This window comes from Corvus hawaiiensis, chromosome 25 (genome assembly GCF_020740725.1).
Source record: "Corvus hawaiiensis isolate bCorHaw1 chromosome 25, bCorHaw1.pri.cur, whole genome shotgun sequence".
Taxonomy (NCBI): Eukaryota; Metazoa; Chordata; class Aves; order Passeriformes; family Corvidae; genus Corvus; species Corvus hawaiiensis.
In genome coordinates, this window is record NC_063237.1 from 4834345 (window position 1) to 4848760 (window position 14416).

Here is a 14416-nt window from a genome sequence, read left to right on the forward strand (position 1 = left end):
GTACTCACAGTATCTTGAAGCTCAGCCTTTTCTGGGCTCTCATCTGGATAAATCCTCTCCTTCAGGCCACTGCGAGGACTCTGGGAAAGAGGGAAGTTCAGTTCTGGTAAGCACCAGCAAGTCCAGGAAAGGGAGAACTGCACAGTGCAGTTTGTCAGCCACAACAGCCAAAAAACTTCTCCTTTCTCACAGGAAAAGGTGGTGTGAAACACCAGACTAAAATCTGTGTCCTACATGCACAGTTAACAAACAAAAAAAAACCCCAAAACACAACTGAATGCAGAAGTGCTGCTCAGAAATCTGGTGACAGTGAGCAACAGCTGAGCTGTAAAATCCCCAGCCCTTGGCCTTCTCCTTGCTCTCTCCACCTTCTCTCACAGCTCAGCTCTCTCCTCCAATCTCCCAGCAATCCTCTTGCTCAGGAAGCCCAGAAGAGCCTTATTTGCAAAAACCACGTGCTGCTGGCTCATCTTCAGTGTGGCCAAAGGTTTTTCCAGCCAGGCTACTGCTCAGGCTGTTGCTTTCCAGCCTGGCTTTTTCCCAGCTGGAGAACTCTTTCCACTTCCAAATGTTTCTTTCACCCCGATCCTTAAGTTTCTCAGAGCTGGATTGAAAATGGAATGTTTGGTGTGCCGATCACCTGCACTGATCAAATACCATCCCCAAAACAGACAGGATGATGATTATTAGGAAGATAATGATGAATTTTGTTGTGCATCTATTATAGACAAACACTGAGCGGGAGCTGGTCAGATTGGGAGTTGGAATGTTTCAAAACGGAGTCGTGGATGCTCCCATCTGACCCCCCTCCCTTTCACTTCCAACTGCTGGGACAAATTTAGCTCCCACATCCTTAAGTCAATCCACAAACTTAGGCCAAATCCAAGCAGAGAGTCTCAATTCCCCTGCACTAATCAGACAGTGACTTAATTAAGGATTAGGCACCAAGGGAGAGCGCAGGAGCACTAACTGATTGATAACTAATGAGTGAAGTCACTTAAGAGCCTTTGCTGGTGCCAAGAGTTGAAGCTCATTCGGCAGAAGGAAGCTCTTTCCCACTTTCCTGGCAAGCTGCCCACTGCCTGGATCTGAGTCCCAGTGTGCAGTTGGAATATTCCCTTCAAAGATGCTCTAATAGACAAATGAGTTTTGAGAAGGATGCTGGCATCCATCTTTCTTTGTTTGGTTACAGGGATTAATGCCAGGACAATCTAACCCTGGATAAAGCCCCAAAATCTATTTCTCTCCCAGTCTCTAATCCCAGTCCAACATACCAGGTTTTCAGAGGGAAAAGGTTTTGCTGGGCACTGAGGAGCCTGTTCCAGTACTGCACAGTGTTACCCAGGCCAACAAACACAGAATCTGCCAAGGAAACCCAAATGCAAGAGGGAGGGAAGCAAAGCCTCGGGGCTGTCCCAGACTCACATCAGCAATGTCACTGTTGGGTCTGGAGGGGCTGTCACCACTGAAATCCAGTTTGCTGCCACTGTCCCCACTCTCTGCCTCCCCCTCACTGATCTGCAGCGACTCCGACCCAGACCTGGAGGACAAGACTCCATCCTGGAAAGATCAAAGTGAGTTGGGAGACAGCAGAAAATTTCAAGAGACCATCCTTAAACAGCAACTCCTTCAAAAGCCAGTTAGCTCACATTACTCATAAAACCTTCTTAATTTATCTAGAAAAGGCTGCAGTGCTTTTCTAGAAGAAAACAACAAAACCCACACCAAGTTTTCAGCACTTTTAACACATGGAAAAGGGAAAAATGACACGGCCCACGTTTATTTTTTTTCAAAAGCGAAAGCAAAATTGTTTAAAGCCTCCAAGAATGACTTCATGGGTGTATTTTAAGTTGCACTGACAGATAATAAACACATCATTGTTTGCACTTGTTCTTAAAAGCAGGTTTTTCACAGCTGAGCTGAGAGCCCACTGTAAAATCTACTCCACATCCTGACATTACAGTGCCTGACAGCCAACTTCAAATGTCATCTCTAGAGGGTGCAGCCTGCCTGTCCGAGCACAGGGAACTGCAGCTTGCCCAGAGCACCATCAGCACCCCAGAATTGTCCCCAGAGCAGCCTGGCACCCTGTTGTACCTGAGAGCAGCCCGTGGCCTTGGACAGCTGCTCCTGCAGCTGAGGAATGTGTTTCTTTGCCTCCTGGATCTCCTTGAGCAGGCGGGTGGAGGAGGTTCGGCCGTACTCCTCCTGGAGGAACTGGAACAGAATTGTGTGGCTGTTTTAAATGATCACCAGCACATCTGCACGCTCAAGGAGCTGCTACAGAATGTGTGTTTTACACAGCTCTGCTAATAAATTGTGATTCAACAAGCCCTCTTTGCATCGCTTCCCCCGCCTTCTCTCCAACCTGCACAACTCCAGTACCTGCAGCCTCTCCTGCTCCTTCTGGAGCATCTTCCTCAGAATCTCCACCTTCTGGTTGTGGACAATGTTATTTTCCTCCTAGGAAATACAGAGAGATGAAGGGTTGGGGTATTTCTGGTGGAGCTGAGCAGATAAGGAAAATAGACATGCACATTTTTCACCTACTTCCTAAGCATGGGCTCTGAAAAGCCCGATGAGAAACAACTCACATTTCCAACCCTATGCTAGGCATTCTTTCTTAATTTTGAACATAGCTATCAACACTTTAAAAACCTGTATTTCTACTATCTCAAACCGAACTAGACATTTTTAGTTGCACAATGCTTTTTCAGAAGTGAACAAATACCCACTGACAGGACAAATATTCCACTGCCAATTTGAAGTGCAAAAAAATTCAGGCCAAAATCACCTGACTCCATTTCTCCCTTGGAAACAGAGCTTTAAGCCTTACCCCCATGAGCACTGGGCTGGTGATCCTTTCTGCATTCCCTGACGTGCCAGGCGAGTGGGGGGATGTCATGATGGGAGACATATGCCCAAAAGCTGCCAGATCCACGTCGGAATCCGCCAAGGGAATCTGGGGCGACCCTGGAGGGCGCCCCTGGACAGTGAGAGCTACATAGGAACCCGCTGTGGGGACACAAGGACAGGCACAGGTCACACACACGGGGACATTTCCATGGTTCTCTGGTTTCCCTCACTGGCATTTCACCCTGCAGACACAATTCACACCATTCCTCCTCCAAACCAATGAACCTGAGAGCACTGCTTGGTTTAGAAATCTGTTCAAATTTCAGATGTTCCAAAAACCTTCATGAGAATCATCCCTTACAAAAGCAAGCAATCCGATTTCCAGCCCAGCACGTTACGTTTACAGCGCACACACACAAAATAAACCATCACCACCTCCTTCTTTGTAGCAGAAAATCCACCAGGAACGTATTTCCTGTAATGCTCTGCAATGCACACATCAAGTGCCTGCCCAGCTGTGGTAGTTCAGGTGGAAACAAAAGATGGGAAAGCACCCAGGCAAGGCTTGATGGTAATTCAAACATTAAGTCAAGGAGAAACTACAGGGGAATGTATCAGCTTGAATTCAGGATGTCAAAATAACCCCAATTTCACTTCTCTGTTCCACACACTCCCTTTATCTCTCAGCACTGACCTCACCCTTGTCACTCGAGCGGGCCCTCAGAATGATGCCTGCCATGCCTTAGAGGTGACAGAAGAGCCACCTGCCTTTACTTACACTTGATCAGCTTGACCACCTCCAAATGGTTCGAGTGTGTTACGAGAGTCCCGTTCACCTGGGCAGGGAGAGGGGAAAATTCAGTGTTTAACTCCTGATTTCCAAGCAGTTCCACACATTCCACAGCAAGCACCGGGAGGAGGAGCAGCATTTTCTTCTCCCCCATCTCCGTTACTGCGTCTTTCAAGACATTACCAGATAAATAATTTATCCTTCTAACAGTTTATCTCGGTGAGCAGAGCTCTGCAGAAAGAAAACTGTGCACACATCACCAAAAAGAACCCAAGGAGGCAGGGAAAGAAAAAAAAAAAAAAAGGCAATCCATCTCTGCCTGGGCAGAAAAACAACAGGGTAGCTAATTTAATTCATTAATTTCAATGCCTGGTTGAAATCCCAGCTCCATCTGTGTCAGGAGCTGCTGTAGCATTTTGCAGCAATAGTTTACACAGTCTTTTAAGTTACTGATTTGATTTCTTACTCGCTTGGGACTAAAAAAGAACATGGATGTGGGGGCAGGTAGGGGGAAAACAATAGTTCAGGCAGGCTATTTATGTACATACAGGTCATTATTAACAACTTTTCCTTTTCTTCCCTGCCATTTCTGGTTTTATTGTATTAGCGATACTCAAACCTGGCAGGATGCTGAACTTAGCCATAAAATCCTGAGATGAGGAACACTGAAACTTAGACCATTCCTAATGCCAACACCACAGCAGATACATCAATGACTTTTTTTTTCAGGGAAAGAGCTCATTTAAGACAAAGGACCCACTTCTCTCACAATTTAAATGCTCTTACCTTGATAATTCTATCACCCGTCTGCACTCCAGCCCGCATGGCTGCTCCATCTGGAGGGGCAAGGAATCATTTAGTTCCCGTTTCAATACAATCATTTCTAGCAAAAATGGTTTTAAGACTTCTGTAAAACATGCAAAATACTCCTGCACTCAGCCAGACTTCCTCTATCAGTAAAATCTCTGAGTATCAAGTCTAGAGCAGTTTTGCTTTCACCTGGCACTGGATACGCCAGGCCACAATCCCACCACGTGCCAAGGACTCACTTCCTCCCCCTGGGATGCAGGAGGTCAGCTCCAAATCCACCAGATCACAGAAGGAACCAGCTTGGCAAAGACCTTTGAGATCACCAAGTCCAACCTATGACTTAACACCACCCCATGAACTGAACCATGGGACTGAGTGCCACATCCAGGGATGGGGACTCCACCACCTCCCTGGGCAGGTGATTCCAGTGCCCAATCACTTTTCCAGGGACGAGTTTTTTCCTGATGTCTAACCTAACCTTTCCCTGGCACAGCTTCAGACTGTCCCCTCTCGTTCTGTCAGTGATTGCCTGGGAAAAACTACAGAGGAAAGGATTCACTGCATCCCCACAGCTCAACCCTGTCCTTGCACATCCCTTCCCAAGCTGCAGCCAGCCCGCTTGGGGAGGGCTTTGGGAGCTTTCTGCTCCAGCTCACACATACTTCCAGGATCCCCATGGAAAGCTGGCAGGTGTGAGGGTGTTCTCACCTTCCTTGACGGACTGCACGAAGACGGGGTTGTCCCCGCTGACCGTCAGCCCAAAGCCGTTCTCATCCCGCTGGATCACCACACACCTCTGCACCAGGCCTGAGGACACAGGGGAGAGGGCAGCAAGGAGAGGAGGAGAGGAACACAAAGAGACACAAGGCAGGTGTCAGTCCGAATCCTTATCTCCCAGATAATCACAGAGTACTCAGTGGAATGGGGATAACACAGCACAGGGGAAATATAGGAGAGACAGGGCAGCAGGCCAGAAATGGAGAGGGATGTCCAGACAGGTCAAGCTTATTGCTCCAGCTACACAAAATGGAGGAATCTCACAGCAGAGATGCAGACAGCTCCGGCACATCAGAGACAACCTGAGGGAAAAGCAGGGTTTAAAGAAGAGCAGCAGTACCCACACCGATGAGCAGAATTTCCCTTTGTCTGCATTAATAGTTCAGAGGGCTGTCAGGTACCACTGCACCACCAAAAACCCCTCACAGCTTCTACAAGCTGCTCTGAAAGAGGAGCACAAATCCCTCAGAATAATACGAGGGGGTTGGACTAAAACAGATCTATTGATCAGGAAAATTCTCCCAATTCTCAGCCAAAATCTCCTCCTGGGGCACCTTCTGCTCCAGGTGAAATATTGCACAGAGCCAGAACAGCAGAGGTGAACAAGTACAAGCCACACTCAACTGCCCTGAACAGGGCTTCTGAAATAAACAGCAGTTCAGGGCCAAAATCCCAGGAGATGAATCTGCCCCTCCTTTAACCTGCTGCGAGACATCAAAGGCAACTTGTTTTGTTTCCTGGTGCACTCAGTATAATGTGAGCACAAATGCTCGTGCAGAGATAAATTCATTTAGTAGGGGAAGTGTTTGGACCAGGTGGGAAGCTGGGGATGTCTTTTGTTCACCTGGAAATGAAATAAGGGAAAGACAAAACAAAAGCCAGCAGCAGCCCTGGCACACTCCTTGCCAAGCACTTTCCTAGGAGCAGCTGCAAAAAGCCTCCCACAAGGGAGCCCTCATCCTGAAAAGTCACTTCAGGAACTCTGTAAAATGCTCCCCCAATGTTCTTTTATTTACATCACCCTTCCTTCTAACAGCTTGCTTTGCTTTTCCATTTCTAAAAGCACAGCAGGCAAAATTCCTACACTGGCACCTTGAGAAAGAAATCAGAGCTCTCCCAAATGAGATTCCAAAACTGCAGCAGTTTTGTTTGGTATGGAGGGAACACGGGGAACTGGGAAGATGCTGTCCCAGCCAGACTGGCTTTTCTGGAATGAGTTTTAAGGGATGCATGGTAACAGAGCAGGGAGTCATTCCCGTGTCTCACACTGCTCCCAAACCACCATGGCTCCTTTCACTTCTCTGGAGCAACTCCCCATGGAAATGAGGAGCCTCAAGAGCAAACACTGCCTGCCCAGTCAGTCCTGTTCTCCTCCAGTGTGGCACAGATGAAAATGGGTGTGGGAGCAGTGGAAAAAGTATTCCAGGCCTTCTGCAGCACCGTCACATCCCAGTAATTCCCCTCCTGCCAACAAAGCAGGGCAAAGCATGGGATACCTCGTGCTCTGCAGGGCTGGGGAATAGATGGAAAGGATCCCCCCACCTTTCACCCCCTCTGCACAGGGATGAGTGAAGGAACATGCCTCTCCCTCGGGCACCTCCCCTTCTTTTATATGACCAAGCTTCTTGAAGCCTCACTTCCCAAGAATGATGCCTGGGGCTGGGGTGTGGGAACTGGTGCTCTTTCAGAGAAACAGCTCCTTTCCAGCTCCCTGCCAGCCCCACAGGTTGGATGAGTAAGGCACTAAACTCAGCTTTTGACTCACGAGGACTGTCCTGCTTTAAAGACACAGCAGAGCCCTGAGTCTGCTCTGCCACTGGATTTCTCTTTCTCCAGAAGCAATAATCCTTGGATCTACTGATAAACTTCCTCCTTGGGTGAGCCAGATGCCAAAGCAGTGCCAGTGCAACATAAACTGAGCGGGCAGAATATAATTTAATTTAATTCAAGTTTATTCAAGTTAAACTCTCACTCCACAAGGCTCAATTTCACCCAAGAATTTAAATTTAGAATGGAGAGACAGCTGAAATTAGGACAACTTGACCCAAAATTAGTCCATAATTGCTTTTTCCTGTACTTGTTTCCTTCAGATAAGGAGCAAACACTTAACCCTTCTCCTAATCCAATATAAAAGGCTGGAATGAGGCGTAGGAGATACCATGCATGACTGAGACACAATTTATAGTGATTTTAATGAAGTTATCTTAAAGTTTCTTGGAGATAAGTGTGACCTGCAGGACTAGATCAGCTCTGATAGCACTCCCTGCCTGAACCACCCTTCACGTGCTCTCTTCTACTCTGCTCACTTTCAAATATCTCACCGTGATATTTCACTTTTTCCAGCTGAAACTTAGTAAGTATTACAAACTCAACAGAATTCATCACTGACAGTACTCAAAATCGAATCAATAATCATGTTAATTCTCATTTTTGCTTTCCCTTAACAGTATCTTCATGTTATGAAGTGAGTTATCACTTAACTATGCTTTAAATCTCTGTGTCTTCAGTGGATTCATAAAATTCTGGAGGAAAACAATAATAAATCTTTCTCTTTTTTGTCCCCATGGAGATGAAAACTGCCCCAAACTCACTGGTGTAGCCTCAAGCCAGGAGCACAACAAAGCAGCCAAAGGTGTGCTGGAGTTACAGAGGTTAAAATTAAAAGTGAAAGCAGAGAGAAGAATGAAAGCTGAGAGGAGTGGCTCCTCAATAGGTGGCACTCGTCCCTCTCCCTTCTCCAGCCCTGCTCTAAGAGCGCCTTTGGGATGGTGGAAGGGCAAAGCCTGAACTTCTCAAGGTCACTGACACCCCATGGCCAAAATAATTCTCTCAAACAGCCTGGCCAGACACATCTGGGCTGTCCAACAGCTGCTCTGGGAGATCGCTTTTATTTGTCTCCTCTGTACATCCTACTTGGAAGTTATTTAACGAAACAGGGAATTTCTTTAGCAACAAACAGGGCAGGGGGTTCACTCTAAAAACCCGACTGAGAAAATGGAGACACCAGGATGGATGGGGCTGGGAGCAACCTGGGCCAGTGGAAGGTGTCCCTGCCCATGGAATGGTTGGAAAAAGAGCATTTTTAAGGACTCTTCCAACCCAAACCAGCCTGGGATTCCATGGGACATGAATTCCATCTCCCAAGTCTGCAGGACATGGCCTGGGAGCTGAGATTTGGGAACTAAAACCTCCCCTGGGGGCATGAGGCCACCATAGGAAAATGCAGTTTAACAGAGGGATTTGAAATGAATCATTCCATAAACAAAAAGCCAAACTCCTCAGGGTTTTGAGAGGGGACAAATGTTTCACTTCATTTGGGAAGCTTTCTGTCTATAAATTATTGTCAGAAATGCTGCTCCACAAAGAGAAATAGAACTTTTATGAAGGCAAATTTCTCTGAAAAAATGGTGGCCACAACATGAAAATGCAAAGCTGATTAAGAACTGCAAAAAAAAAACCCCAAAACCCAGGGAGAATAAGTTTCAATTAAAAACCATCTCAAATTTCAAAACAAAATCCAAAAACTTATCACAAAGTTGGAGAAAATCTGTGAAAGAGTTTGTGTCAAGTCCAGGCTGATATTTAGGCCAGAAATTGATGACTGCTAAATAGAAAGATCTTTGGGGACCAACCAAGTTGTGAGGAAAGGGAAAGAGAAACTGATACCTCAGCTACCACCTTGAAAGGTAATTTTAGCTTTAAGTTCATTTAAGAGATGAAAATTCTACTTTAAGAAAAACATATTAAATACCATGAGAGATCATGGCACTAATTAGCAAATTACAGCATAACAAACTACACTCAAGTGTCTCTCCTGACCATCTCAATTTTGTTGAACAGATAAACACGGGAGGGTTGGATTTAAGAATGAAAGTATCTCACTGAGAGCTTCATGTCACCATAAATTAACTTCTGTACATTAGAACGATTTCCCTCCCTGACCACTCTGCCCCTCCAAGCCACTCACACACTTGCAGAAATTCTGGCTCCTTAATTCAAAATTTCAAGAGGTGAGAACAAACACCCAGCAAAGCCACACCTCCTTTCCCTGTTGTCATTCCAGCCTTCCCCATTATTCCCTTTCCAGAGGCCAGCCACCATCCAGTCAGCAGCGAGGAAAATATCAGTACAGTATTTCTACTTGTAGGGTTTGGAATAGTTTGGTCCCTTCCAAAGCAAACAGCAGAGTTCCGCACACATTCCAGAGAAACCTGGGAAAAGCAGACAAAAGGCAGGGCAAGGCCCAACAGAGCTGAGGCTGCTGCAAAGGAAGGATGAGTGGAAGCTGCTCCCACGGATCCTGGACACGGGGACAGCATCTGCAGGAAGCCTGGGGGAAGTCACAGCTTACGTCAGGAAGTTGTGTTTGGTTCTGGCACACAGGGAAAGCCAGGCCACTGCCCGGGCTGGGGCAGAGGGATCACCACGGAGATGTTCCAGCAAAGGCAGCAAATGCTTCCTGTCATTAACCCACAGCACCTCCAGCACTTCACAGCACCGGGCAGAAAGGAGCCCAGGGTGGTTTGGTTATCCTGACTAACCTGGCAGGGGAGCAACAAGGCTTCAACACCAGAAAATCATCCCCAAATCCCTGCTGTTCCAGCCCTTTCCCTGCTCATTCCCTGGGAGGGTGGCAGGAAGAATGACAAGCTGCAGCAAGCCAGCTCTCTCTGAGACAGGTTTCCATCAAGGCACCCTCCAAAGCTGTTTACAGCTCTGAAGGAACACTCTCACACCCTCAGGAACATGACTATCATGTTACTTTTCTTTAAAAAAAAAAAAAAGTGTGTGATTCAAAATTCCAGGGGAAGTGAAGAGATCTCACAGAAAGAACAGGACACACCTCCCTGAACTGCACCAGCCTTTCCTAACATGCCTATGTTGGTTTAAACTCTTCAGGGTTGGTGTTGTTTGGTTAGTTTTTAGTGTTTCTTGCTCTGACAGCCTCATTTTGTATTCCAGAGGTGGGTTAAGAAGCTGGAGCACAGCCATGAACACCTGGCAGTTTATTCCAGTGGAATGATAAAAGCTGATGATTCTGGAAGAGTCACTGCATCCAAAATCCTACAGCAGCAGCAATTTTCTGAACAAATTAAAATCAGAAAGTGTCACAGACTGTTTTAAACATGAATTAAAAACAAAAAAACCACCACCGAAACAAGAAAGGAAGAGAGCAACCCATGGCTGGAGTTAAGACATGCACACCTGGAAATAAGAAATGCAGCCAGATTCAGCCCAAGTCCAAGGGGCTGGAGATGCTGACAGGATCCAAAAAAACAACTTGTGAGAACTCATTCCCTTCTAAATTCTAAGGTATGAATGCAAATATCTACAGAGACTGGAAATGGAATAAGTCATTACAGGATGGGGAGTGTCACAGCCCAAGACTGACACATCTGGGAAAGCTGAGGGAGCAAACAGGCCCCTCATGGGGAAGGGACAACGCCAGGATGTGTGGGGATATTCCCATCCCAAACTCGTTATGTGCCATTTATTCCAGCCTCCAAGCCCAGGAGTGCAGGGCCACTCACTCCCTCTGAGACAGAGAATGGGGAAATTCACATCCTTACATTCATTTAAATTATTTACAGATACATTTCTCCATTTCTGTTCAAAGGAACTGACAGAGACAACCTACAAATAATGCAGGAAGATGCATTTCTTGCTCCAACCTCCACGGTGAGAAGATGGCACAGACTTTCCTACAAGCACAAACCCCTCGGGAGCTGTGCCCTCACTGCCAGGAGCACCCAGTGACACCAGGAGGGCACTCCCAACTCTCCACAGGTGCCAGATCAAACCTTTTCCAGCCACTGCCACGCTACAAGCTGAGAACTGAAGCAGGATTGAAGGGCAGTCCCTGCTGCAGAGCCAACCATGCGGATCAGGGAAGGGGGAAAAGCCTGGGATGCACAGACAGGAAAAGCAGGAGCTGCCCAGGGGGAGGCTGCAGCTTTGGCTTACCATACGTCTCGGATCTACTCTCCTCAGAACTAGACTTTGTCTTCTTGGAGGAGCTATCTGCACGAGAGCAGGAGAAAAGGAGAGAGAGATATAGAAAATATGGAGACTAAACATGAGAAAAAAAAAACCAAAAAAAAAAAAAAAAAAAAAACAAACCAAACTTCATGAAAAACACAGACTTGGATTTATTGGGTTAAATCGTGCAAAACACAAATAAGATGTGAACAAAACATAGGTGGAACACTTGGAATAAGGGGTGAATAATACACGGAGACACAGGTAACAGCACACAGAATCTGTTACAGGAGCTAGGACACAACCAAAGGAGCTCTCTGAAGTAACTACAGATAAAAAACCAGTCCAAGCACAGAGATTCTGGCAATGTTGCTCCCCAGAGTAAACAACCAGCACAGGCACAGCAGTTCAGCATCCTGAATTCACCCCTCGAAAAGAAAAGGATTTTCTGAAGGCTGCACTGCAGAGCTCCCCTATCAAATCCCAAGCCAGGTAACAGCTCTCAACATTGGAGTGACTTTCTGCAAATTAAGATTAGAGGATTCCTGAAGTTTGTTTCTGGAGAAACTAAATTCCTTCTACAAAACGAGTTCACAGCCTGAGACCTCCCCCGACCTGAAATGACTTTACATTACCTCCCCCAAATGGCAAACAAAAAAAAGGTGAGCACTAAATCAGGTTTTTTTTCCCTTACAGGATGTCTTTAACTGGCATTTAAAGCCCATTTTCATTTATTTTGTGCACACTAGAAGGACTCATGCAGCCAGTGGCAGAAACCATGACCAGGGTGGTTTATAAACATCAGCCTTGTGCACAAAAAACCCCACATCCTGCAAATTGTGCCACCCTTCCATTCACCTCCCCTGTGTTCCCCAAGCCCCAAGGAAAAGCCTGAATGCACAGACAGGAAAAATGCACCTTGCATGGGGCCAGGGGGCTCAGACACGAGCAGGCATTTCATGACCAGGCACTGGGTGAGTGTTTCAGAGAGAATAAGAATCCTGTGTTCACCCTCATTTCCCTAATTGAACCTTTGGGAAGGCTAAATAAAAGCAGGATAGCAAATCCTTTAAAATGAGGTGTTCATCTTCAAATGTGTCACGTTGGGAAGCACAAATTCACTTTGCAAGTGGCAGAGAGGGATCAAAATGCACCAAAGAGCAAAACAAACCTCCAAAAACTAAAAACCCCAACAGGGCAACCCAGTGCTGGCTGAGCCAACCACATCTCTAATTTCAGACTTCACTAAAGAACTCCTCACAGCTAATTACAGCCTTTGCCTCCTGACTTTCCTGAAAGTGGAAGTTGTTATAATTATTTACTGATACACTAATCCAGGTTGATTATGAGGGTGTTAAAAATCAAGCCCACATTCATTTCAATGCCCACATCGCCTCTGCAGAACAACACAGCTCTGAAAACCACATTTATGGCACATTAAAATCATTTTTATTCTGCTTCCCAGTGCTTTTGCTGGGGTTTTTTCTCGAATTTTAGGATTTTACCTGTGGGATCAAAGTCGTGGGTGCTGCTGCAGCGTTCAACCTTCTGCTTCTTGTCAGCTGGAGACTCTCTGCTCAGAATGCTGCCATGTCTGGGGCACAGAAAAGCACAAAATCCTCACTGCAGAGCCCACAGGAGCTGCCTGACTGCTCAGAAAAAACCTCACCCAGCTCTGCCTGCTCACCAGAAATTCAGATTGAAATGTAGGCATCGAGTTCGCTTAAAAAATTTATTCCCAGGCTGAATTCAAAGGGGAAAATGATCTCCCTTGCAATCTCTGGGAGCGTATCCAAGGTTCCAGGAACAGTCTTGGTAACCTCCAGAATTGGTAACAGCAAGTGCATTCTCTTTATCAGTCAGCATCAGCCCGTATTTTATTTTAAAAGCGAAATAAATTTAATGGAAAAAACCCTCCTGAAATCTTAACTCTCCCAGCAAACTTGAAATATCTCAGCATGCCAAAATTAAAGATTCAGAATAGCCCCAGAAGGGAAGCACCTGTACATGATGTACCAACAGTGTCCCTTCCCTGACCATCTCAAATCTCAGGTAAGATGAGCCCCCAGCCATGTAACAGAATGCAAACATTCACCCTATGCCAAGGACACCACCAACAAATCTATTTTTGGCACCTTATCCCCATCTGGATATTGATTTCCTCACATCTGTAATGGGTACTACAAGCTGTGTTTGTGTATTTATATTTTTTTATAAACTTTTAAAAGCATTCCCCCTGCAAAAATGCTGCAGCATCACTGACAATAAAAAAATACATAATTTACAATAAAAAAAACAATTTTCAGGAACTCACCTCGAAGGTTTTTTGAGAGGAAACCTGTAAAGAAAAAAGAACAGAAGTTTAATGTATGTTTTTCAGTATTAGGTTTGATATCACCATTAATGCTTAAATACCAACAGTTATTTTACACTTCTGTGATACCTTCACAATCTCTATTTTCATGGAACTCCACGAACTTGCCATCTTTGAGACAAGTGCAACAAAGTTGAAATTGTATTACCTATTCCAAGTAGCATTACACATACAGGTAACAAAAGCAACAAAGTTGAAAGGAGAAAAAAGTCTGTTTGTGTTTGTAACTGAGGAAAACGTGGGATTTACGAATCCAAGATTTTTTTTCCCTTCAATTACTGCCAGGACGAGGTGGTGCCATCCAGCTCGAGGCACCAAAACTTCTGCTCTCAAAAAACACAACTATTTCCTTCTCAGACTCACAAGTTCAGCTCCATTCCTACTCGTTTTGTGTTTTAGATCCTTCATCTGGAAGGCAAAACACACCTCTAGAGCTGTGCAAGGAAAGACCAGGTAACCTAAATCACTTTTTGTTCTAAATGAAGGCTCTACAGGTGTTTTATAGCTGATAATTTCCCCCTCTATATACAACAGTCATTCTTAATGCATTTTCTCCAATTTATATACATTTTTCCAAGAAGTGCCAGGGTGAGGGATTAGAGGGAAGAAATTCAAGCCCACACAATTCTAACACCACAGACGTTACCAGGGCAATAAATGACCATTTCATAATTTCATTTGATGTTTTTAGTTTAAACAGACCAGTCGGGTAACGATCAACAGTCCCACGGGAAGTCTGGATTAGAAAAGGACAACACGAGAGGGACAAGGAGCAGCTCCAAAGTCAGGCTCAGCTCAAAGTTTGGAGCCAAGGGGGTTTGGAATCTTTT

General features: G+C 45.6%; 1 protein-coding gene across 2 annotated transcripts in view; it reads right to left on the reverse strand.

Annotated features, from left to right (window-relative positions):
- The window catches only part of ARHGEF12 (Rho guanine nucleotide exchange factor 12), a 69897-nt gene that overhangs the window by 25920 nt on the left and 29561 nt on the right, over positions 1-14416 (reverse strand). The window contains exons 2-12 of one of the 2 annotated variants that reach the window (XM_048328622.1): positions 13527-13550; positions 12718-12806; positions 11198-11254; positions 5165-5263; positions 4433-4482; positions 3635-3692; positions 2837-3015; positions 2386-2463; positions 2098-2217; positions 1426-1560; positions 9-80 (exon numbers count right to left, since the gene is read on the reverse strand). In XM_048328622.1, coding sequence (XP_048184579.1) covers positions 9-80; positions 1426-1560; positions 2098-2217; positions 2386-2463; positions 2837-3015; positions 3635-3692; positions 4433-4482; positions 5165-5263; positions 11198-11254; positions 12718-12806; positions 13527-13550 — 961 coding nt within the window. The remainder of the gene's footprint in view (positions 1-8; positions 81-1425; positions 1561-2097; positions 2218-2385; positions 2464-2836; positions 3016-3634; positions 3693-4432; positions 4483-5164; positions 5264-11197; positions 11255-12717; positions 12807-13526; positions 13551-14416) is intronic. The other variant, XM_048328623.1, reaches the window with a different exon arrangement.